Raw genomic sequence first — 22719 nt, 5'->3', positions numbered from 1 at the left:
GAGAATTGTTTTGCTCAGAGATAACTGAGAAAACATAGGTATGCTATTATTAGAATGACCTATAACTTATTGTCCAAACTTAGAAACTTTAGAAACTGAAAAAGAGCATTGGTGCCATTAGTAACTACACTAGGACAATAGGCAAAAACCAGGACTTATGGTCACCCTAGCTATTATTACAAGTTATTAATTGAGAGATGATCATACTAACATACAGAGATTATGAGTAAGATTATAATTGTCTCAAGGCAAGAGTGCTTATTCGTGTTTCACAAAGTCTGATATATTCAATGAATGTTGAGCTGCATTGGAATGGAGATGAGGCTAGGAGCTATGCTACCAAAAGCCTTTATTGCCTTACTAAGGATTTGGAATGTGATCCTGTGGGCAATGAAGAGCCAAGGAGGTTAACCATATATTTGCATCTTAGAACTAAGATCTCTACTGGGCTTCCCTGGTGGCGCAGTGGTTGAGAGTCTGCCTGCCGATGCAGGGGACACGGGTTCGTGCCCCGGTCCGGGAAGATCCCACATGCGGCGGAGCAGCTGGGCCCGTGAGCCATGGCCGCTGAGCCTGCGTGTCCGGAGCCTGTGCTCCGCAATGGGAGAGGCCACAACAGTGAGAGGCCCGCGTACCGCAAAAAAAAAAAAAAACAAACAATAGAAAAGATCTCTACTGAATATTTGACATTGTTAGTCATGCCAGATCTGTTCCCTTCTTAATGGAACCCCAATTTGCTTGGGGAGATTTTCCAACGAATGTTCCACCTTGATGGAAAGTCAATGCCTCTACAAGAGAGGTTCCTAAAGTTGCTTTCCATCAAATCCTTCCTCTTACCACCAAAGTATATCCAAGAGAGCATGTGATCTAAGCTTGGTCAGTCAGACACTGTTAAGTTTGAATCTTGAATTAAGGACCCAAAGTCAGTACAAATTGTTAGCGTTTATGCATTCCATAATCAATTTTTATCGCTTGTTTCTGTGACTTGCAGTCAAACAACCCTAACTAACACATCACCTTGATTCCAGTAAAAAATGATAAATGATGAATTAGGAACACTATAAGAGACAGGGAATAAGGTAGAAGCTATTACCACTTTCATTTCAAACAGTATAACTGACAACAGATCCTGAACCCCTCCTGCAACATAATATATAAAGATGTTCTAATATTTTAAAACATCCATATTGGAGAGGAAAAAGTAAAAATATCTCTATTCACATAAACTTGTATATAGAAAATCCTATGAAATCCACTAAAGAATCATTAGAACTAATATGAATTCAACAAGGTTGTATTGATAAAAAATCATTACACAAAAATCAGTTGTTTTTCTACACACTTGCAATAAACGATCCAAAAATGAAATTAAGAAAACAATTTCAGTTACAATAACATCAAAAAGAATGAAATATTAAGGAATAAATTTAACAAAAGTACAAAACTTCCATTAAAAACATTGCTGGAAGAAATTTTTCAAAGTCTAAGTAAGTGGAAAAACATCTCATGTTCATGGATAGGAAGACTTAACATTGTTAATATGGCAGTACTCCCCATATTGATCTACAGATTTATCACAATCCCTATCAGAATCCTAGCTGGCTTACTTGTAGAAACCAATCTGATTCTAAAATTCATATAAACTTTTAGGGACCCAGAATAGTCAAAACTTGGACTCCCACTTCCATATTTCAAATTTTACTACAAAGCAACAGTAATCAAGGCAGTGTGGTACTGGCATAAGGATAGATATAAAGATCAATGGAATAGAATTGACAGAAATAAACTCAAGTGTTATGGTCAACTGGACAAGGCCATTCAATGCGGGAAAGAAGAATCTTTTTAACAAATGGTACTGGGAAACTAGGCAGATGCAATAGAATAAATTCCAATCCTTATCACCTACCACATACAAAAATTATTTCAAAATGTGTCAAAGATCTAAATGTAAGAGCTAACACTATATAAAACTCTTAGAAGAAAATATAGAGCTAAGTTTTCATGACGTTGGATTTGGCAATAGATTTTTAGATGTGACATCAAAAGCACAAGCAACAAAAGACTCAAAATTTAAAACTTTTGTGCTTCAAGGACACAAAAAAAGTGAAAAGACAACCTACACAATAAGAAAAAATATTTGCAAATCATATATCTGATAAGAGACTTGTATCTAGAATATATAAAGAACTCTTTCAACTTAATAATAAAAGATAATTTTTAATGGTTAAAGGATTTGAAAAAAACATTTGTCCAAAAAGATGTACAAATGGCCGTAAAAGATCATGAAAAGATTCTTGACATCGTTAGAAAGAGATGCCACTTAATATCCACTAGGGTGGCTATAATCTTTAAAAAAATCATGTAACAAGTTTCATCAAGGATGTGGAGAAATTAGATCCCTCGTACCCTGTTGGTGGGGATGTCAAGTAGCACAGCCACTTTGGAAAACAGTTCGGCAGTTTCTCAAATGGTTGAACATAGAGTTAGCATATGACTCCACAACGCCACTCCTAGGTATATACCCAAGAGAAATTAAAACGTATGTCCACACAAAAACTTATTCACAATAGCCAAAAGGTGGAAATAATCCCACTGTCCATCAACTGACGCATAGATAAAATATGGTAGATCCATTCAATGGAGTATTGTTTGACCATAAAGAGGAGTTAAATACTGTTAAATAGTACAACATAGATGAATCTTTTAGACATTATGCTATGTGAAAGAAGCCAGCCACAAAAGATCACTTATTATATCATTCTATTTATATTATATGTCTAGAATAGGTAAATCTATACAGAAAAAAATAACAGCTAGCTGCTCAGGACTGAGGTGGGATGAAGTGGTACAGAAGTAATAACTAAGGGGTATGGGATTTCTTTTTAAGTGATAAAAATGTTCTAAAATTTATTATGGTGATATATGAGGTTCCAGTTGTTCTGCTGTCTACCAGCAGTAAGTATATTCAATTTTTAACTTTCTAGTCATTCTAGTAGTTTTGCAGTGGTACCTCAATGTAGTTTTAATTTGCATTTCTCCAGTGACTAATGGTGTTGAGAATCTTTTCATTTGCTTATCTGCCATTTATATACCTCTTTGGTTATGTGATTTTTTGCCTGTTTTTTAAACTGGTTTATTTTTATTATTTATTCTTATAGATGCTTGATATATATTTCACATGTATTTCTAAGGTTTGTCGTTTCATTTTCTTACTAGAATTTTTTAAAAGAGCAGAAATCTTTATTTGATGGAGTATAACATTGATTTGTTTCCTTTCATGGATTGTGCTTTTGTTGTCTATAAAGAAATGTGTCAAATCTCTGTTTTTCTTCTAGAAGTCTGTAGTTTTAGTTTTTACATTTATGTCTATAATCTATTTTGAGTTAATTTTTGTATATGGTGTGAGATAAGGATGAAAGCTTATTTTTTCACATATGCAATTTTTCCAGCTTCACATGTTGAGAAGATTATCCCTTCTCCACTGAATTGCCTCTGTACTTCAGTCAAAAATTGCTTAAGTATATATGTGCTTGTCCGAACTCTTCTGTTTATTGGTCAATGTGTCTATCCTTCTGCCAATACCACATTGCCTTGATTACTGTAGCTTTCTAATAGGTCTTGAAATGAGGGAAAATGAACTCTCCAACTTTATTCTCTTTCAAAATTATTTTGGCTAATCTAAATCCTTTGCCTCTCCATGTACATTTTATAATAAGCTTGTAAATTTATACCAAAAAATCATAGTGGGATTTAGAATCATTAGGGAGAATTAACATCCTAACACTATCGAATCTTCCAGTCCATGAACATGATATATCACTCCATTTATTTCCACTGCTTGCTTTCTTTAATATTTTGGAGATTTCAGCATACAGATTTTGCATGTATTTTTTTGGTTTTTTTCCTTTTTAATAGTTTTATTGAAATACGATTCACATACCATACAGTTTATCAATTTAAAGTGTACAATTCAATGGTTTTTATTATATTCACCAGTTCCAATTTCCCAATTTCCTCCCTTTGTTCCTTCAGTTCTAAGAGTGGTAATGACACCTTTTTTTTTTTTAATAAATGTATGTATTTATTTATTTTTGGCTGCGTTGGGTCTTTGTTGCTGCACACGGACTTTCTCTAGTGTGGCAACAGGGGGGCTCCTCTTCGTTGCGATGCGTGGGCTTCTCAATGCGGTGGCTTCTCTTGTTGCAGAGCACCGGCTCTAGGTGCGTGGGCTTCAGTAGTTGTGGCACGTGGGATCAGTAGTTGTGGCTCGCGGGCTCTAGAGTGCAGGCTCAGTAGTTGTGGTGTACAGGCTTAGTTGTTCCACGGCATGTGGGATCTTCCCGGACCAGGGCTCGAACCCATGTCCCCTGCATTGGTACGCACATTCTTAACCACTGCGCCACCAGGGAAGTCCCCAATGACTTCTTAATGTTATTAGTCTTTGGGTGCCTTGCCATCCCTTATTTGTTATACTTCAGTGCTTCTCGAATTTTAGTACACATGAATCACTTGGAGATCCTGTTAAAATGCAGATTCTAAAATCAGTAGGTCTGGTGTGGGGCCTGATAGTCTTTAGTTCCATCAGTCTCCCGGGTGATGCTGATACTGCTGATCTGGTGATCATACTAGACTAGCAAGTGTTAACAGTTCTACTCTTTATTTAAGGTATCTTTTTTTTTCATTTGAAACATCTGCAGTAATGTTTGTTGTTTTTTTCCCCACTGAGACTTTGGTAGCTATATGTGGAAACAAAAAAAAATTGAAATTGTCATTTATAAGCTCAATCTCTTTCCCTGTTAAAACAGTTGTTTAAAAGTTCGTTCTAGATAATGTTAAATTTACCAATATTTCTCAAACTCTGCCCTGTTCCTGCTGCTTTTATTCTATTTGATAATCAGGACAATATATGCCCTCTTCAATCCTTGGCATTTCTTATTTTTCTCTGGTTTCCCAAAGCTGACTAATGCTAATCCATAATCACTTATGCAAAGTCTTTCAGGGATAATTCATTTAGGCCTGGAAAGTTTAACTCACTTAAAGCAATTGATTGTTCACTTACCCCATTGGATTTCAGTAACCTTTTAATCACGTTTATACTACATTTTTCATTAAAAAAATTCTCTTTGAGAGAGGAGACAAAAAGTTGTGTAGTTTTGACTTTTCATGGTCATCTGATAGCATTATATCATCACCATCAAGTGGTGATTTTCTTCCTTTCTTTTCATCCTCTTCTGGCAAGTATTACTTGAAAAGCAAAAAACAAATTTTGAAAATTTCTTGGTATTCTTTTTAAAAGCAAAAATTATCTAAGCCTACAAGAAAGTATCAATCCTTGTAGGCTTTTGCTACTCTTTAATACATGCTCTTTTTAAAATCTGATCTCATTAAGGAGCATCCTGTGAAATGACATGCTCCCTGGAGTATGATGACTTGGCCTGCTGGTCACTGTCCTTGGCAGCCAGCCGGGGTCAGGTCCCATAGTTCTGACATCTCTAATTCTCAGATAATTCCTTTCTCCCTGTAGCCAGTTATTGTGGTATCCGTTATTATTTCTTTTTGTGAGCCTAGAAAATTTATGTAGTTGAAGTCCCTTCAACCACTAGATATTGCCACTGAATTAGAATAGAATCATACATACATACCTGTATATTTGAACAGCCGTATCACTTCTATATTTTCATGTTTTGTCTCAACCTATTCGCCGTCCATCATTCTACCATCCTCAATTTCCACTAGCTGAATAACTCTCTAGTGCATGGGGTTACTCTGTACCCTCATCTCTCTTCTTGTAGACTTGTTCCTTTTGAATGAGGTAAAACTTTCTTTACTTATTTCAACCTGAGTTCCTTGCTTCTTCATCTATCAATATCTGTTGGGCTTGGAAGAAAAATGTAAATACTCTTTCCAAAAGAAGGTGTAACGGCAGCTGGACAGGCAAGAGCAACAGTGGGTATATCAGGATGCTATTTGTATTCAAATACGTATGTGAAAGAAGGATATAAGTTCATGGCTGTAGACTTCTTCAAATGATAACAGACAAGGCATTAGGTAAATATGTTTCAATGTTTAAGCATAAGTTAGGGGTCCAGGTAAGGCTCAGAGGGAAATGATCCTTAATACTTAGCAAAATTCTTCTGTTAAGAGAGGAGGCCCATGATGGGTAGACAGTGACCCTCCAGTGAATTCTAAAGTGGAGTTTGGGGTGCAAGATGTTTATTAGAGATGTAGAAACGGGATGAAGCCAGATTGGGCACAAGGGGAATCTGACCCGTAATATAGACCCAAAAAAGCCTCAGCCAACACAGTGGGAAGTTCTGGAGCAACAGAGTTGTACCCCTTCGGGCAGAGATGACAGGTCCTATTTTATAGCACAGGGAACTATATTCAATATCCTGTAATAAACCATAATGGAAAAGAATATTTAAAAGAATATATATGTATAACTGAATCACTTTGCTGTATACCAGAAATTAATGTAACATTGTAAATCAGCTATACTTCAATAAAAAATAAATAAAATCTTTGCCTTATTTATTTATTTTTGGCTGCATTGGGTCTTCATTGCTGCATGTGGGCTTTCTCTAGTTGTGGTGCGCGGGCTTCTTATTGCAGTGGCTTCTGTTGTTGCAGAGCACAGGCTCTAGATTTGCGGGCTCAGTAGTTGTGGCTTGTGGGCTCTAGAGCTCAGGCTCAGTAGTTGTGGCTCACGGGCTTAGCTGCTCTGCGGCATGTGGGATCTTCCCACACCAGGGCTCAAACCCGTGTCCCCTGCATTGGCAGGCGGATTCTTAACCACTGCGCCACCAGGAAAGTCCCTGATTCACTTTGTTATACAGCAGAAACTAACACAACAATGTAAAGCAATTATACTCCAATAAAGATGTCAAAAAAAAAATCTTTGCCATTTTTATAGTAAAGAATAACTTATAGTTTTTTTAAAAATCTTTGCCATTTTTATAGTAAAGAATAACTTACAGTTTTTTTAAGTTAAATTTATATCACAATTAGTGATTGAATTTTTAAAATATTTTTACTAGCCATTTTTTTCTTTCTTTATAAATTTCCTACTTATATCATTTTCCTATTATTTCCATAAGGAGTGTTTAACTTTTTTTCTTGAGCTAGTTTAACATTTTTTCTAACTTTTAAGTGTAAAATATATCAACCCTTATTATAGATAAATAAGATTCTCTTTCTGGCTGCAAAATACTCCATCATATGAGCACATCAAAATTTATGTAATACTCCCTGGTTATTGAATATTAGGTTGTTTTCATTTTTTTTCTCTCTCTCTTTTCTCTGTTTCCTTCCTCCTTACCTCCTTTCTTTATTTTCTTCCTGCTTTCCTCTGTTCCTTTCATTCTTCCTTCCTGCTATTATACAAAGCACAATAAACATCTTTGCATACCTGTATCTAAATTTCTATTATTTCCTTAAGAAATGTTCCTGAAAGCGAAATTACTGAATCTATAAGGGTGAATATTTTGAAACTCTTGATACATAGAGTTATTTTTAAGAAAGAACCAACAAATTTATATTCCCACCACCAATATATTGGGATACCCAAGTCACCATACATTCATAAAAAAAATAATTACTTAAAAATAGAACTACGGTATGATCCAGCAATTCCACTCCTGGGTAAGTGTCCAAAGGAAATGAAAACAGGATATCAAAGAAATATATGCACTCCCATGTTTATTGCAGCACTATTCACAGTAGGCAAGGTATGGAAACAACTTAAGTGTCCATCAATGGATGAATGGAATATTATGCAGCAATGAGAAAGAAGGAAATCTTGCCATTTTCAACAACATGGATGGGCCTTAATGGCACTATGCTAAGTAAGATAAGTCAGACAGAAAAAGACAAACACTATATGATATCATTTATATGTAGAACCAAAAATAAACTGAAGTTGTAAAAACAGAGAGTAGAATGGTAGTTACCAGGGACTGGGTGTGAGGGAATTGAGGAGACGTTTAAGGGTACAAACTTGCAACCAGTAGATAAATAAGTCCTGGAGATCTAATGCACAGCACAGTGATTGTAGACAACAATACTGTATTATAAAAATCAAAGTTGCAGGACTTCCCTGGTGGTCCAGTGGTTAAGACTTTGTGCTTCCACTGCAGGGGGCATGAGCTCAATCCCTGGCGGGGTAACTAAGATCCCACGTGCCACGCAGCACGGCCAAAAAAAAAAAGCATTAAAAAAAAAAAGTTGCTGAGAGACTAGACCTTAAACATTCCCACCACAAAAAAGAACTGATAATTATGTAATGTGATAGAGGTGCCAGCTAATGCTATCATAGTAATCATACTACAATATATACATGTATCAAACCAACACATTGTACACCTTAAACTTACACAATGTTATGCATCAATTATATCTCAATAAAAATAACTTTTAAAACATAAAAGAAGAAATATTCCCTTCACATATACCCAACACTGCCCAAGGGAAGCCTTTTTGGTCTTGGAGCGAGCCCAGAGGGTTCAAGCCTGTGCAGATAAATACAGAAGTCCTAGAGAGGTCTTTTCAGCTAGCCTGTGCAACTAAGAATTGGTAGTATTGACATACCTACAGCCGCTTGCTACAACATTCATTCTACTCCATTTTATCATTTTTTAGAACTTCCACATAAGCTGTGTCCTTATCCATGGAATTTCTTACAAGCCAAGAATGCATTTTAAATTGAACAGAGACATTAACAGGAAACTACGCATAGGTGTTAAATACATTTGCCTAGGAAAGACATAGACTAAGAAGTGATTAAAGGATTCATTCCTGGCACGAAGGAAATACAAAGTATCTGGCATTCTTCTGTAGAATTGTAATGTGAGATAAAGTCAAATAAATGACTTTTTCATGATTAAACACTTGTGGAATCATTGAATAGTAGTCAAAATATATATATTTTTAATTTATTTTATTAATTTACAAAGTTGTGTTAGTTTCTGATGTATAGCAAAGTGATTCAGTTATATATATATATATGTTTTGTTTTGCGGTACGCGGACCTCTCACTGCTGTGGCCTCTCCCGTTGAGGGGCACAGGCTCCGGACGCGCAGGCTCAGCGGCCATGGCTCACGGGCCCAGCCGCTCCGCGGCATGTGGGATTTTCCAGGACCGGGGCACGAACCCGTGTCCCCTGCATCAGCAGGCGGACTCTCAACCACTGCGCCACCAGGGAAGCCCTATTATACATTTCTGAGTCGGTTCCCCAGGATGAGGAATCAGGAGTCAGGAAGCCTGTATTAACTTTTAAGTCTGAGATCATAGAGCTGGATGGTTTCAGCGTAGGACCAGCACTGCCGACTGCCACACGCTGCTCCTTCCACTACAGTGCACGGCCCGCTTTGTAAATATATTTAACTCATTACTAAAATTAAAAGATACATATTTATTTTTATTACAAATCTAATATACATTTTAAAGGTAAAATTACAGAATGGCCTCGTTTCTTAGTATCATGAGCCCTCTGTCTAATGGAATCTTAAAGATTGTTCAATATTTATTTCTCTTCTTGCTGCCTAACACTTTCTCCTAGGAAGTCATTTCCTAAATAAAAGTGTTATAACTGAAGTTAAATCAGCAGCTAAAAATAAATGAACTACTTGTTTTAGTCTCTCAGAGCCACTTTGGATGAACTAAAGTGTTATTCATTTAGCAAACTAAAACTCGCCTGCATAATTTTACTCATGTTCACCATTTCCTCAGGTGCTATGAACAGGGACTCCTGTAGTTTTAAAATATGAGGAAAGTAATATAAGATGTTTTCTCTAGTGCAAAAGGCAATCTATAAAGACCCATCATAAGGGCTTCCCTGGTGGCGCAGTGGTTGAGAATCTGCCTGCCAATGCAGGGGACACGGGTTCGAGCCCTGGTCTGGGAAGATCCCACATGCCGCGGAGCAACTAGGCCCGTGAGCCACAACTACTGAGCCTGCGCGTCTGGAGCTTGTGCTCCACAGCAAGAGAGGCCGCGATAGTGAGAGGCCCGCGCACCGCGATGAAGAGTGGCCCCCGCTTGCCACAACTAGAGAAAGCCCTCGCACAGAAACGAAGACCCAACACAACCAAAAATAAATAAAATAAAAATAGATCTCCTTAAAGTGGAAAGAATCACCCTATGAATAATGTTATCGTGAATATCATGCTAACAATTGAATAATTATTCCAATAAAATATTTAAAAAAAAAAAAAAAAAAAAAAAAAAGACCCATCATAAGACTGTAATGGCAATCATTTAAAATGAGAAAAAAAGTCATTATACCATTTTTGTCATGATTCGATGAACTAATTCAAGGAAGCACAGTAAATATTCTCATTTAAAATTACATGAAAATTAGACACATTGCTTGTGTCTAGGGGAAAACAAATCTTTTATCAAAATTTTAACTTGCAAATTAATGCCATATGCAGGAATTATGATTTAGTACAATCAAAGTCACACATCTGATAATGATATGAGTCCTCACAAGCAAGACCCTATGTCCACACACAGACTAGTTATTTTCTTTATCATTTTTGCAGTTGTTTAAAAAAATCCTATGTTATTTATATTCATTTTATAAATATTTAGTTTATATTATGCCAGATGAATTGCTTTGAAGTTTTGTCTTTCTTTTCCCCTACTCATTGCCACAAAGAGTAGGATGTAACATCCTTTATTCCCAACTTATTGGAGTGATGTAATTTTTTTTCATAGTGGACTTTTTCTTGTCCCTGGATAATCTTGAGTATTTCTGCCTTTGTATATGTGAATTTCCGAGAATGTCCTTCTTCCCATCTGGGGGAAGAGGGAACAAAAGAAGGAGACCAAAGAGGAGAGGACGGTGCAGAGCAAGTATGGAAATAATCAACCTTTCCAAAAGAATCAGTGTAATAAAAATACTTATTTAAAGAAATAGAATGTGTTGCATTCATACATATTTGGATAGCAGCAGCTGGTTTGTTTCAAGATCCAGGGAGATTTTTTTCCCTGATGGAAATCTATATAATCATATGGCTAAAAGAGAGTCTCCAATTTCATCCTTTCACTTTCAGAAAGACCTATCCCTAAGTAATTTTGGGTAGACAGGCTTCATTATCTTTGAAAAGGTTGATAAGAAGAGAAAGTGTATTTTGAATAGTACCCTTAGTAAACATTTGTATGGTAAAGTACAATTCAACTCTAAAAATGTCAATACTTCTATCTCTCACTTTAAGAAGTGCCTCAAAGTAGCACAGTTGCTACTTTCTATCTGTGTTCAAGATTTTGTACTAAGTACTGTTCTGTAGTGTTCTCAGACTTCTTAGATAATGGCCCACTTAGCAAATGCTACCTTCCCCGGAGCTCTCCAGCAAATCTTCAACACCAAATGGGTATCCAACAATTCCTCTCAAATCTGACACTTTGCAGAGCCCACAGATTAAGGGCTCAGTCCCAAAAGACTGCCCCCACTTCAGACGCCAGCTACAAATTCAGGGGGCCATCTGCACTTCTGATGGACCAGCCTGACTACTAATTGAGGGTTTCTATGACCCCTCTGCAGGTTTGATAATTCGATAGAATGACTCACAGAACTCAGGAAAGCACTGTACTTAGAATTACTGTTTTATTCTAAAGGATACAGCCAAATGGAAGAGATACATAAGGCAAAGTCTGCAATGGGGGCGGCTTGGGAGCTTGTGCCAGCCTCCTGGTACATTGATGTACTTACCAATCAGGAAACACTCTGAACCTCCTTAGAGTTTCGATCAAGGTTTCATTATATAGGTATGATTGATTAAATCATTGGTCATGATTGGACTCAATCTCCCCATACCATTAGCAGTCACTCCCCATTCTCCCCTCCCACAAGCCACCAGTAATCTACTTTCTGTCTCTATGGATTTGCCCACACGGCACATAACATATAAATGGAATCATACAATACATGGTTATTTGTGATGGGCTTCTTTTACCTAACACAATATTCTCAAGTTTCATCCATGTTGTAGCATGGAGAGAAGCCGCCGCAGTGAGAAGCCCGCACACCACACGACGAAGAGTCGCCCCCCAGCTCGCTGCAACTAGAGAAAGCCCGCGCGTAGCAATGAAGAGCCAACGCACCCAAAAATAAATTAATTAATTAATTAAAAATCTGAACTCAAGTCTACTTGGACTTGTATTTCTAAAAAAAGAAAAATATCTTCTATCTCTTTTTTTTAATATAATGACTATTTTATAAAATAAATTTATTTATTTATGCTTATTTTATTTTTGGCTGCCTTGGGTCGTCCTCGCTGTGTGTGGGCTTCCTCTAGTTGTGGCGAGCAGGGGCTACTCTTCGTTGCAGGGCTCGGGCTTCTCATTGTGGTGGCTTCTCTTTGTTGCGGAGCATGGGCTTTAGGCACGCGGGCTTCAGTGGCTGCAGCGCAGGCTCAGTAACTGTGCCTCTAGGGCTCCAGAGCGCAGGCTCAGTAGTTGTGGCGCACAGGCTTAGTTGCTCCGCGGCATGTGGGATCTTCCGGACCAAGGCTCAAACCCGTGTCCCCTGCATTGGCAGGTGGATTCTTAACCACTGCGCCACCAGGGAAGTCCCTAGATATTGTTTTAAGTCTAATGTTGCTAAGGCTCATATTAGGTGTAGCCCCACTCCCTTGGGCTTATGGTATTATTTACTTGGCTTAAAGTTTAGTATTATCTTTAGTTCATAGTTTCCTTGTGAGAATTTTTTAAAATTACTTTCCTTCTTGGTTAAGATTAATTTGAAACTAGATACTGATAAATATAATCTGTAAATCCACTCAACAGGCATACAAATAGCAAAAAAGTTACAGTATATCCTGAAAGCAAACAGCAAGGATGCCACTATCGACCTCTTCTAGTTGTAGAATCTTCCTTAGGGTATTTCTTTCACTGCCTGTGACATGAGCCGCCCAAGTAAGAACAGCTATGTCCATCTGTATAGATGTAGGGCACCTCCCTCACTAGTATATGAATGCAATGAATACAGTACCAGACACATAGTAGGCATTCAATACACATGCGTTAAGTGAATGAGTAAGGAAGAAAAGTAAATCTTTGTAGGTAGATCTCGAAGATCTTGATCTTGTACGCAATGAAGAACCATTGCAGAGTTGTTTTGGAGCTTTGTTTGTTTATTGTTTTAACACGAAAGTGAATGATCAGATCTGGTTTTTAGGCTTATAAAATGAGCAGCAGAGTGGAGGATAGACTGCAGTTGGAGAGGGGAAACTAGAGGTGAGGAGACCGGTCAGGGGGCTAGCGCAATAGTCCAGGTGAAAGATGCAAGAGCCTTGGACTTCCCTCGTGGCGCAGTGGTTGGAGTCCGCCTGCCAGTGAAGGGGACACGGGTTCGATCCCTGGTCCGGGAAGATCCCGCATGCCGCGGAGCAACTAAGCCCGTGTACCACAGCTACTGAGCTTGCGCTCTAGAGCCCGTGAACCACGGCTGCTGAGCCCGTGTGCCGCAACCGCTGAGGTCCGCGCACCTGGAGCCCGCGCTCGGCAATGGGAGGGGCCCCCGCGGTGGGAGGCCCGCACATCGCAGCGAGGGGTGGCCCCTGCTTGCTGCAGTTGGAGGGAGCCTGCGCCCAGCGACGAGGGCCCAATGCAGCCAAAGAATAAATAAATAAATAAATTTATGTTAAAAAAAAAAAAATCCGCCTGCCAATACAGGGGACACGGGTTCAAGCCCTGGTCTGGGAAGATCCCACATGCCACAGAGCAACTAAGCCCGTGCACCACAACTACTGAGCCTGCGCTCTAGAGGCCGTGAGCCACAACTACTGAGCCCGCATGCCACAACTACTGAAACCCATGCACTTAGAGCCCATGCTCTGCAACGAGAAGCCAACGCAATGAGAAGCCCACACAGCACAGCAAACAGTAGGTCCTGCTTGCCACAACTAGACAAAGCAGCAACAAAGACCCAACACAGCCAAAAATAAATTAAAAAAATTTTTTTAATTAATTAATTAAAGAAAAAAGAAAGATGCAAGAGCCTGAACTATGGCAGAGACCAGGCGAATGGATATGAGATAAAGTCCATGAGATGGAGTTGACAGCACTTGATGACTAATTGGCAGTTGGGGTGAGGAAAGCGGGATTAATTCAAGTTGTCTAGTTTGGATGCCTTTGAGCTCAGTAAAACAGGAAGAGTGGCTTTGGGGGGAAGAATGACGAAGGCTGGCCTGGACATGCTGAATTTGAGCCTAGAGAGACCCAGCAAGAATCAGGGAATGTGAGACTAGAGCTCAGGAGGGAGGCCCAGGGGGTGGAGGGGGAGGGATGTATTTGGAGATGATAATTAAAACAATATTTGATGACGTTCCTCCCAAGGGGAGGATATATTTGAAAGATGGGTCGGTGCTATCACTACTCACCTTTAAAACTGTTGGCCACCTATGATCTACAAGATAAACTCCAAATGTCTTTTTTTTCTTTTTTGGCTGTGCCGCACAGCTTGTGGGATCTTAGTTCCCCAACCGGGTATTGAACCCAGGCCACAGCAGTGGAAGTGCCAAGTCCTAACCATTGGACCACCAGGGAAGTCCCCAAATCCAAATACCTTAATCTGATATTCAAAACCCTGCCCAGACTAGTACAAGCCTATCTCTTGCTCAGTCATTTATTCAACCCACCAGCCTTCACATAGAGCCGGAAATGCCATGGTATATGTTGGGGACAGAGATAATAAGCCTTGGCTGTTGCCCTGGGGGGAGGTCTACTGCGGAAGAGAGACAACAAAACAGACCATTAGCTTTTGATAAAATCAAGATAGTAATGGGGACGATCTCATAGGGTTGTAGCAGGCATTAAGTGAGTTCGTACACATAAAGCCCTTAAAACAGTGCTGAATATGCACTAGCTATTATTATTATAGGAGAGGCAGGTACTGGGGCTGGGGGTGTGGCTCCCTTGACTGGGCAACCACTGAGTTGAATCCTGAAGAGCATTTAAGTTAGCCAGGATAAACGGAGAAGGGGTGGGGCTGGGGAGACATTCCTGAACTTCCTCCTATTCCCTTGTATGGTGAGATGAATAGTGGCCACCCAAAATATACGTCCATGTCCAACTCTCTGGAACCTGCGAATGTTACTTTATTTATAAAAAGGTAAAGATCTGCAAACGTAATTAAATTAAGGTTCTTACGATCAGATCATCCTGGATTATCTGAGTGGGCCCTAAATCCCGTGACAAATGTCCTTGTAAGAGACAGAAGAGGAGAAGCACACAGAAGAGGAGAAGGCCATGTGAAGATGGAGCCAGAGGTGGGAGTGATGTGGCCATAAGCCAAGGAAGTTAAGGAATGTAGACAGTTACCAGGGGCTGGAAGAGGGAAAGAAGGATTCTCTCCGAGAGTTTCCAGAGGGAGTCTGGCCTGCCAGCACCTTGGTTTCCAAGGTCTCGCCCCCTGAACTGCGAGAGAATAAATCTCCACCTCCACCTCCACCTCCCAGTTTGTGATAATGCGTTACAGCAGCCCCAGGAAACAATACCCCTTGTTATTCTGAGCTAATTCCTTGCTAATGGTGAAGAGGACACAGGCCTAGCTCTCACGGAACCTGTGTTCTTGTTGAGGGGACCACATAAAAATGAACAAATACAAAATTTGTTTTTAATAGTGGAGTGTTAGGTGCTGTGAAAGTGGAGCACCAGAATTGTATATCCAATCGCCCACTTGCCATCTCTACTTAAATACCTAATGGGCATCTCAAACTTAACTTTCCCCAAATAGAAGTGTCTGGAGGTGCCTCGCAGTGGAAGCTGATTCATCCACACGGTCAGGAAAGGCCTCTGCGAGGAGGTGACACACGCGGGAATGCTGAGGGTGAGCTAAGGCAGTGACTGAACGAGGGCGGTTCAGAGCAAAGTGCTCGTTTTTTGGTTTTGTGTTGTTTTAGGAAGGAAATCAGCCCTTGAGAATGAAGAGAGGAAGAGGATGAAGATACAAGGGGGAGGGGTAACAGAAGGAGTAAGGGTCCCGAGGAGGCAGAAGTGATGTGAGACTAAGGGATCAGGGTCCTCGAAGGGAAAAGCAGGAAGAGAGCGGGGGCTAAACGATGCTGACTCAAAACTCAAAGTGTCGGAGTTTGAATCCTGGCTCTGCCACTTATTGGTTACAATATAATAGGAAATCACATTATTTGGATCTTGATATCCTCCACTATAAAATAAGGATACTAATAGCTCCTACCGCATAGGAATTTGTTCGGAGAATTAAATATGTTAATATGTGTGAAGTACCTGGTTCCATGTCTGGCACAGAGCATGCAATCAATGTCATTATTACTATAGAGATCATGAGAAGGGACATCAAGTCTGGAATCAGAATGTGAGTACTGGAAGCAACTTCAGAATCATCTGATCTAATTCCTTCACTGTACAAATGAAGAAACCGAGACCCAGAGAGTTTGTATATCGGCCAATTTAAGGAGATAGTTACAGGCAGAGTCAAGACTAGAGCAACTGCTTGAAAGTCTGCGCTCTTTCTAGGTGAGCATCACAGATAGACTTGGGAATCCTAAGAATACAGGTGGTAATTAAATCTGGGAAAATAGACAACATCACTCAGGTAGAACCCAGAGAACGAGTAGAGAACATGGAAAGAAGAAATGGAAAGAAGAGTTAGCAAGGGAGAGTCAGAGTTGGATCAGGGAGGTAAGAGAAGAGCCAGAAAAGAGCAATGATTATAGAAGCCAAGACAGAGATTTCAAAGGGAGAAAATGGTCAACTGAGTCAAGTACTCCAGAGAGTTGAGGAAAGATTATGACTCTGGTGCAAAATGCTAGATTTGAGGTCAGCTTGACTTGAGCACCAGTTCCACAAGACACTAAGCTCTGAAACTTGGTTTTCCTATATGTAAAACCTGCTGACTCCTTTAACAAATTTTAAACTTTTTTTTTTTTTTTTTGCGGTGCGCAGGCCTCTCACTGTTGTGACCTCTCCCGTTGCGGAGCACAGGCTCCAGATGCGCAGGCTCAGCGGCCATGGCCCACGGACCCAGCCGCTCCGCGGCACGCGGGATCCTCCCGGACCGGGAAATGAACCCGCGTCCCCTGCATCGCCAGGCGGACTCCCAACCACAGCACCACCAGGGAAGCCCCTAAACTTCTAAATCTTGTAAAGTTGGCAATGGAGGGAGACTCTTCCATTCGGGGAGGGGTAGTGGACCTTACTCCAGACCCTGGAATTAACCTTACTCGCTGGGTGTCTCACACTAATGTCTATTACAGCCACAAGCAGCAGACTGGCCTTAGGGGGACAAAACAGGATTTTATAGTTTCTCTCATTGCCATAGTATGACTGAGACAGGTCATAATATTTAAGCAAGATACTACTAAAGATTAGACCCCAAATGCTGAGGCTGATTAAGAATGTCTTTTTTTCTCTTTCTAGGTTCCCTCCCTAGATAAATTCATCTAATCCCATCACTTTCAAATACCATCTCAATGCCCAAGACTCTCAGATTTATATCTCCAGCTCTGACCTCACTCCTGAGCAATTGCCTTTTCTAGATCATTACTTAGATGGCTCATGCTCATCCCAAACTTAACCTTTCCAAAAGGGAATGCTCATCTTCCTACCCCCAATCTTGGTAAATTTATATTCAACCCACTAGCACATTCTCTAGTTTCTATCTCTAGAATATTTTCCAAATCTCAGTACTCTACACCCAATACCTTGCTATTCCAAGCTACCACCATCTCTTGCCTCGCCCTCTGCAGCCATCTCTGACTGGATTTTCTGTTTCTACTTTGGCATCCCCTATAATCTACCCTCAACACAGCAGCCAGATGTTCTGTTATACATAAATCACATGCAACTCTCTTGATTATAAACCTCCAATAGTTTCCCATCACGCTTAGACGAAAACCCAAACCCCATTAGGCCTTGCAGGACTGAGACCCTGCTCACTGTTTGGACTTCTTCTCACTCCACACTTTCGTCCTTCACTGTGCTCCAGCTTAGCCCCTGGTTTTCTTTCTGTTCCTCAAATACACCATACTCGTTTATTTTATTTTATTTTCATTTTCTTTCAAACTTAAAAAAAATTATATTAATTTATTTATTTGGCTGCATCGGGTCTTAGTTGCAGCATGCTAACTCTTAGTTGGTGCATGTGGGATCTAGTACCCTGACCAGGGATCGAACCCAGGCCCCCTGCACTGGGAGCACAGAGTCTTAGCCACTGGACCACCAGGGAAGTCCCTCATTTTCTTTTAAAAATATATATAATTTTTATTTGTCAATTATACCTCAATAAAGCTGGGGGAAAATATTTCAGGCTTGGGCAACTTCCCCCAATTAAAAAAAACAAAACAAAATAGAGTTTCTTTCCTTGTTAGGAATATACTTGATAATAAAGCATGAACAATTATAAACACATATTTTTTTCCTTTTTTGATAAGAATTTTGTGAAATAAGACAGAGAACAGACTTGTGGTTGCCAAGGGGGAGGGGGTGGGGGAGGGATGGATTGGGAGTTTGGGATGAGCAGATGCAAACTATTGTATATAAAATGGATAAACAACAAGGTCCTACTGTATAGCACAGGGAACTATATTCAATATCCTGTGATAAACCATTATGGAAAAAAATATGAAAAAGAATATAAATACATATGTATGTATAGCTGAATCACTTGGCTGTATGGTAGAAATTAACACATTGTAAATCAACTATACTTCAATAAAATAAATTAAAAAAAGAATTTTGGGAAATAAATGTATCACAATTCTTGTGTTTGTATGGCACAAATCTATCGCAGTTCTACAAACAACCAGCATATTTGTGTGTGAAGTAAAATGCTTTGAGCTCCAAGCTATCAATATTAAAGAGTAAATTTCAGGGCTTCCCTGACGGCGCAGTGGTTGAGGTCCGCCTGCCGATGCAGGGGACACGGGTTCGTGCCCCGGTCCGGGAAGATCCCACATGCCGCGGAGCGGCTGGGCCCGTGAGCCATGGCCGCTGAGCCTGTGCGTCCGGAGCCTGTGCTCCGCAACGGGAGAGACCACAACAGTGAGAGGCCCACGTAACGCAAAAAAAAAAAAAAAAAAAGAGTAAATTTCAACCATATGTTAAGAGAAGAAAATAAATTCTCTTTTTATTCTCTCTAAAGAGGAGGGTGAAAATTTTGATGAGATGATCAAAGGGTATGCACTAAACAATATAAAGTTGTCATAAAAGTTTATTAGGCAATTAATTTATAAACATGTTATGCTAATTTATATGGGATTTGTGGCATTTCGCTAGCTTTCTATAATATCACACTCATTTCTGACAGACATTAGCTATTCCCTCTGTCTGGAATGCTTTCCCACCCTGCTCCCCTCTCTTCCACCTTCACATGGCTTGTCTCCTCCTTAGCACTGAGGTCCCTATTGCCTGGTATCTTCTAAGAGAGAACTTCCCTGTCCATCCTGGCCAGAATAGCTCTCCAGTCAGTATCATACCAGTTGGCTTTTGCATCTCATCACTTATCTGGTGATATTTTCTTGTTTATTTTTATGTTTATTGTCTCTTTTCCCTACTGGAGTATAAGTTTCCCAAAAGAGATTTTGTCTGTTTGCTTTACCATTGTGTTCCAGCCCCAGAAAAGCGCATACATGGTAGGCCCTCAATAAATATTGATGAATAAATAAATGATTAAAGGCTCAGGACAGGAGAAAGGAAATAAATCCAGAGAGCCCCATATCATTCAATTATCTGGCTTGTAACTTAGCACCCTCAACCTCAGCTTGTAGCCCAGCACAAAAATGCTTTCCCCTTGCTACTTCAGAGCACCCTCGGGAGTACCTAGACTTGTGGAAATCCAAACCTGAGAGAGACAGAGAAGGAGGGGGAGGGGGAGGGGGAGGGGGAGGAGAGGGAAAAGGAGAGGGAAGAAATGGAGGGAGAGAGAGAGAGTGGGCCAGCACCCTGGTTTTCTCTCCTGCCTTTCCGTGGTACCTCTTAGCTCTAGCTCCACCTGGGAATCTGTCCACCTACCTGGAGGGTTGACATTGAACCGTTGCACCTTCTTGGGTGGAGATTCCACTCTACATCCACAGTAGAGGTTTGGACTGAAGGCAAAGAATAAGCACATCAGAATACATCCTACAAAACGTACATACATATTGATAGCACGGAGAGCTACTTCCTGCAAGACGATGATCTCTGTCCTACACAGTTCCCATACTTGTTTTGAGGATCAAAGGACAGTAATCTGGAACATGACACACATGTGTCAGTCACAATACTACACTGTTAGCAGAGCGATTGCTCCTGGCAAAATGCCATTTGTGTTACTCATACCATGGTACTAAAGACTTATGTACATGATTCATGGTTATCCTCTCCATCCTAGATGACTTCAGTAACCTGCGTGACTCATTCAACACCCTGTCTCACAGTTCCGTGATGTTATCTCCTCCAGTGCCTCTCACTTCCACTACATATGGTCACACTCTGAATCTTGTCATCACCTCCAAATGATCCCACTTTGGAAACCTTAAGCCCCAAGACCTAAGAATATTTGATGCCCTGCTTACAGTAACCTAAACTTCAAGCTCTATATACACTTACTGCCTTTGTACCTACTTTTCAGCCCCACCAAGACTTCTTCAAATCTTTTCTCCTGATCTCTTAGCCCCCTAATTAATGCAATAGCCATTTTTCTTCTTTTTGTTCTCGATGGGAAAAGTGTCTCTCTCTGTCCTGTCCCAGGTAATCTCTCCACCTGGACTCCGGACTCCAGCCCCACCCCCATGCCCTGTTTCATCAATTATTTACCCTCTCCTCTAGGTCTTTCAACTTATCCTCTCTTGGCTTTTTTCCCTCAGCACATAGACATGATCATATCTCTTCTAACAACTACCAAAAACAAATCTTAGGTTACATGATCTGATATTCTCCATATCTAGAATTCTCTTTCTCCTTCCTTTCATGGTCAAGTCTTTCTTACCCTACTCACTCTGCACCCCTCTGTAACCTGATGTCTGTCCCCACCACTCTTCTGAAACTGCTCCAGACCTGGCCCCAGCGACCTAACAGGCTATGGTCACATTTCACTTCTTATCTAACTTGGCGTCAACTCTAGAAAGCTGTTCCCCCTTCTGCTTCTGTGCTTCCATGATACCACGCTCAGTGGTGTTCCTCGTCCCCCTCTAGCTGCTCCTTCTAAGTCTCCTAACAGGTTTATTTTCCTCTTTCTCTTTGGTAAATGTGGATTCACCCTCCACCCTGCTCCTTTCCCACTGCTGGCATATCTCTCTCTAAGCAATTTTATCATCACCTGTGACTTAGATGACTGTTTATATATACTAAAGTCATACATTCTTGGAGCCTCCAACCTATGGCCAACTGCCTCCTAGACGTTCCTGTTTTTATGGTCTGTAGGCACCTCAACTTAAGATGTCCCAAACTGAATTGATCATCTTTCCCATTTCCAAAACTGACTTTGTTCTACGTTTACTATTCGTGTATATGGTTACAACCGTCCATCCAGAGACTCAGGCCAGATGCATGAGAGAAGCCAGCTTACTCCTCACCCCCAGACTCCTCTGGCTCGAAATCCTCTTGACTTGGCCCCCTATCTCTCCAATCCATCCATTCATCTCTCTTTCTCTGACACTGCTGAACGTAGACATTTGGCTCCCTTTTCTGGATCATCTCAGTAATTTCCAGACTGTTCTTCCTGCTGGCCTCCATCTCCCTCCTCCAGTCTAAAGATCTGATATTACTTTTTTTCCCTTGTCATTGTTATTCATTTATGGCTTTTTTTCCTTTAATGTCTTTTTCAAAATAAAAAGGAATATACTCTCATTGTAAAATAGCCAATAGTTCATAAGGCTGTAAAGAAAAAGTTAGTTACCCTGATCCAATCCTCAAATCTTATTCCCAACATACTTTTCTTTCTAAAAATATAATTTTATTAAACATGCTGTATTTCTTCTACTTTAAGAGGCACTTCCCCCTGCACACACACATTTTAACATCTTTGACATCAAACTGTATCATATAGTCAATAGTGTCTTAGATTTGGTTAAATTCATTATTGCTCTGCAAAGTGCTATTTTTACTTGTTAATATGGGTCATGATTCCAAACCAGCAATTACCTCCAGGATAATCTTTCTAAAGTACAAATCTGGTCGGGTCACTACCCTCCCAAAAATTCTTCAAAGACTCCACTCCCCACCCCACCTCCACTCCCCAGGTCCTTCATCTTCTGACTCCCTCCTACGTCTGCAAGTCTTGTTTCTAGCACATCCTCACACATCCTCTTCCTTCAAGCCAGGTAGATCTGTTTGCAGTTAGCTCCCCAGATAGCCTCTGCTGAGCCAGATCTTGCTGCTTTTGCACCAATGTTTCCTCCGCCTCTTCCTCACATCCTCTACTCCAAGTTGCCTCTTATTGGAAAGTTGTCCCAATCCCCCCAACTGAGTCGAGGCTCTTCCTTTATGTGCTGCTTCTCAATTTTTCCAGCATCTGATGCACTTAATGCACAAGTTTAAGCCATTTCTCTTACTTCTTGCTCCCAGTAAATAGTGAGCTCTCAAGCATGTGTTCTTTGTACCCACTTCCAGCACTGCCAGGGCAACACAGGTGCCCCATAAATATTTCTGAAGATGAGGAGCTATACATGAGAGAAGCATAAAAATGTTCCCTGAGATAAGGTGAAGAGCATTCTAATTGACCATCACCTTAACCTGAGACAAGAGAGAGAAAAAGGAAGAGA

At 40.3% G+C, this 22719-nt stretch overlaps 1 protein-coding gene across 7 annotated transcripts in view; it reads right to left on the bottom strand.

Moving 5' to 3' along the window:
• SEPTIN11 (septin 11) overlaps window positions 1-22719 on the bottom strand; it is a 118341-nt gene that overhangs the window by 93569 nt on the left and 2053 nt on the right. For 3 of the 7 annotated variants that reach the window (XM_082837608.1, XM_082837607.1, XM_082837606.1), the window contains one exon: window positions 19991-20064. In XM_082837608.1, coding sequence (XP_082693734.1) covers window positions 19991-20005 — 15 coding nt within the window. In that variant the 5' untranslated portion in view covers window positions 20006-20064. Of the gene's footprint in view, window positions 1-19990; window positions 20099-20581; window positions 20842-22719 lie in introns of those variants that run through there. The other 4 variants (XM_082837604.1, XM_082837603.1, XM_082837609.1 and 1 more) reach the window with 4 other exon arrangements.

This window comes from Leucopleurus acutus (genome assembly GCF_964270905.1).
Source record: "Leucopleurus acutus genome assembly, chromosome: 4".
Classification (NCBI taxonomy): domain Eukaryota; kingdom Metazoa; phylum Chordata; class Mammalia; order Artiodactyla; family Delphinidae; genus Leucopleurus; species Leucopleurus acutus.
The sequence above is the reverse complement of the archived record's forward strand: the minus strand, read 5'-3'. Positions and strand labels throughout refer to the sequence as shown.